Here is a 3,909-nt window from a genome sequence, read left to right as displayed (position 1 = left end):
AGAAAGTTGGAGACACTAAGGGAACATCTCATCCAAGATGAGCACAATTAATGACTAAAATGGCAAGGACCTAACAGCAGCAGGAGAGATTAAGCAGAACTGGCAAGAATACACAGAAGAACTAAACAAGAACGTCCTAATGACCCAGATAATAACTATAGTGTGGTCACTTATGTAGAGCCAGACATCCTGTAGTGTGAAGTCAAGTGGGCCTTAGGAAGCATTACTATGAACAAAGCTACAGGAGGTGATGCAATTCCAACTGAGCTGTTTCAGAACTTAAAAGATGATGCTGTGAAAGTGCTGCAGTCAATATGCCAGCAAATTTCAGCAATGGCCACAGGCCTGGAAAAGGCCAGTTTCATTCCAGTTCCAAAGAAAGGCAGTGTCAAAGACTGTTCAAACTACCATACAATTTCACTCATTTCACATGCTATCAAGGTAATGCTCAAAATCCTTCAAGCTAGGCTTCAAAGTACATGAACTAAGAAATTCCAGATGTACAAGCTGGATTTAGAAAAAGCAGAAGAACCAGAGATCAAATTGCCAATGCCCTTTGGATATTAGGGAAAAAAAATGAATTTCAGAAAAACAACTACTTCTGCTTCATTGACAGTGCTAAAGCTTTTGACTCTGTGGATAACAATAAACTGTGGAAAATTCTTAAAGATGGGAACACCAGACCACCTGACTTACCTCTTAAGAAATCTGTATGCAGTACAAGAAACAACAGGTAGAACCAGACATGGAACAACAGACTGGTTCAAAATTGGGAAAGGAGTACACCAAGGCTGTATATCGTCACCCTGCTTATTTAACTTATATGCAGAGTACATCATTGAAATGCTGGGCTGGATAAGTCACATGCTGGAATCAAGATTGCCAGGAGAAATATCAACAGTCTCAGATATGCAGATGATACCCCTCTAATGGCGTAAAGTAAAGAGGAACTAAAGAGTTTCCTGATGAAGGTGAAAGAGGAGAGTGAAAAAACTGGTTTAAAATTCAGCATTCAAAAAACTAAGTTCATGGCATCTGGTTTCATCACTTCATGGCAAATAGATGTGGAAATATAGAAACATGGGCAAGTTTATTTTCTCTGGATCCAAAATCACTGTGGACAGTGACTGCAGCCGCAAAATTAAAAGACATTTGCTTCTTGGAAGAAAAGCTATGACAAACCTAGACAGCATATTAAAAAGCAGCAAGGAGGTTAAACCAGCCAATCCTAAAGGAAATCAACCCAGAATATTCTTTGCAAGGTCTGATGCTGAAGCTCCAATACTTTGGCCACCTGATGCAAATAACCAACTCCTTGGAAATAACCCTGATGCTGGGAAAGATCGAAGGCAGGATGAGAAGCTGGTGAGAGAAAATGAGATGTTTGGATGGCATCATTGACTCAAGGGACTTGAGTCTGAGAAAACTCTGGGAGATAGTAAAGGAGAGGGAAGCCTGGCGTGGTGCAGTCCATGACATTGCAATGCCGGACATGACAGAGTGGCTGAACAATAGCTGTCTTTTATAAATGTTTACTTGGTGAAATATTTTATGTGAATGCATAGTAAGTGAATGAATACAATTTATCATTTTAGAACACTCAGATTAAATACTTCAGCTTGACACTGATGTATAGAACAGTCTTATGGACTCTGTGGGAGAGGGAGAGGGTGGGAAGATTTGGGAGAATGGCATTGAAACATGTAAAATATCATGTATGAAATGAGTTGCCAGTCCAGGTTCGATGCACGATACTGGATGCTTGGGGCTGGTGCACTGGGACGACCCAGAGGGATGGAATGGGGAGGGAGGAGGGAGGAGGGTTCAGGATGGGGAACACATGTAAACCTGTGGCGGATTCATTTTGATATTTGGCAAATCTAATACAGTTATGTAAAGTTTAAAAATAAAATAAAATTAAAAAAAAAATAAATAAATACTTCAGCTTGAGTTCAACATGTCAGCTTTCAAAAATACCACATCCTCTTCTGTCGTTTTCTTTCTGACTGGTGTTCCCGGGCTGGAAGCCTTCCATACCTGGATCTCCATTCCCTTCTGCTTTCTCTTTGCAACTGCTCTCTCAGGAAACAGCCTGGTTCTCTTTGCCATCATCACTCAGCCCAGCCTGCATGAGCCCATGTATTATTTCCTCTCCATGCTGTCCACCACTGACCTTGGCTTGTCAATATCCACTCTGGTCACCATGCTGGGTATCTTCTGGTTCGATGCCAGGGAGATCAGCTTTAATGCCTGCTTGTCACAGATGTTTTTCATTCAACTTTTCACTGTCATGGAATCTTCAGTGTTGTTGGCCATGGCCTTTGATCGATTTGTGGCTATCTCCAATCCTCTTAGATATGTCAGCGTCTTAACTGATCTTAAAATAGCACAGACTGGAATAGCCATCGTCACCAGAGGTTCCCTAACACTGACTCCTGTGGAGGTGCTTCTTAAGCGCTTGTCCTATTGCCGCAGCCATGTGCTCCATCACTCCTACTGCTCCCACCCTGATGTGATGAAGCTCTCGTGCACAGACAGCAGGATCAATAGTGCGGTTGGTCTGACAGCCCTGATCACCACTGCTGGGGTGGACTTGATCTTCATCATCCTCTCTTATCTTTTGATTATCAAGACTGTCTTCAGCATAGCATCCTCAGAAGAGAGGAAGAAAGCCTTCAGCACATGCATCTCACATCTTGGTGCTGTTGCTGTATTCTATATTCCATTGATCAGCCTGTCTTTTGTTCACAGATTTGGGAAACGGGCCCCACCATATGTACATACTCTGATTGCAAATGCCTACCTGTTGATCCCCCCTGTAATGAACCCCATCATCTACAGTGTGAAGACCAAACAGATACGCAGAGCTGTGCTAAAAGTTCTCCATACCACTGCAACAAAGAAGTAGATGTGTTTCTCAATTTTTTTCTAGTGCTGGGCATCATAAGAAGTGAAAGTCACTCAGTCGTGTCTGACTGTTTGTGATCCCATGAACTGTAGCCTGCAAGGCTCCTCTGTCCATGGAATTCTCCAGACCAGAATACTGGAGTGGGTAGCCATTCCCTTCTCAAGGGGATCTTCCTGACCCAGGAATCGAACTGGGGTCTCCTGCATTGCAGGTGGATTCTTTATCAGCTGAGCTACGAGGGAAGCCCAAGGGCATCATATAGATGAGTAAAATGCCATTTATAGAAGCAAAAATCTTGAGGCTCATGCTTGGGATGAAAACATCAAAAGTATCACTTTAGCTTTAAGTAAGAAGACCCTCAGATAAAAAAGATAAGTTTAAGCTGGAAAATCCCTGGTACCATTTTCTTCAGATGATTCCAATTATATTAATATATCTTCATTCAAGATGAAAGATTTATAATTACCAAGATCCCATGATCCAGTTTTGATTTCACATATGGAATTAGTTTTTATTTTTGATTTTTTAGACAAAGATGGGGATGAAAAGTATATTAACAATTGTAAGTTACCAAATTTTATCATCTAAACCTGGCACATACAAACTGGCATTGTTCATGGCTATAGAATTGTTCTAAATATGTTTACTTTTTTTTAATGCCTATGGCTGCCCTGACCTTTAATATGATAACTAATATCATCATCCATACATTTTTTACTTCTTTGTCAGTCATTTAAAATTTTTTGTCAAATATTCTTACCTTTACTTAGCTCTTCAGGCAAGATTATAACACATTCATTCTCCGAAAATAACTCTCCTCAGATTACCTCCAAATTGTACAGTTTATTTAAAAGTTCTGATGTCACACTTGATGCTTAATAAATTTGTTGTTGGTTAGCAAACATCATCTAGAAATGAAGCAATTTTCTTTATAGTCCTCAGTTTTTCAGGAACCAAATGCAGACACAGTTTAATTTGGTTGGATTTATGTTGTTATATTT

At 40.4% G+C, this 3,909-nt stretch overlaps 1 protein-coding gene across 1 annotated transcript; it reads left to right on the top strand.

Annotated features, from left to right (window-relative positions):
- The first annotated feature begins 1,957 nt into the window (after positions 1 to 1,957).
- On the top strand, positions 1,958 to 2,908 carry LOC129628239 (olfactory receptor 51F2-like). The gene has a single exon (XM_055547655.1). It carries the CDS (start codon positions 1,958 to 1,960, stop codon positions 2,906 to 2,908), a length of 951 nt encoding a protein of 316 aa, XP_055403630.1.
- The last annotated feature ends 1,001 nt before the right edge of the window (positions 2,909 to 3,909 follow it).

The sequence above is a fragment of the Bubalus kerabau genome, chromosome 15 (assembly GCF_029407905.1).
Source record: "Bubalus kerabau isolate K-KA32 ecotype Philippines breed swamp buffalo chromosome 15, PCC_UOA_SB_1v2, whole genome shotgun sequence".
NCBI classification, from domain to species: Eukaryota; Metazoa; Chordata; class Mammalia; order Artiodactyla; family Bovidae; genus Bubalus; species Bubalus kerabau.
This window is presented reverse-complemented; position numbering and strand designations above follow the sequence as displayed.

Excerpts from the sequence above, each read along its gene's own strand:
- LOC129628239 (XM_055547655.1), top strand. The coding sequence starts at position 1,958 with ATGTCAGCTTTCAAAAATACCACATCCTCTTCTGTCGTTTTCTTTCTG.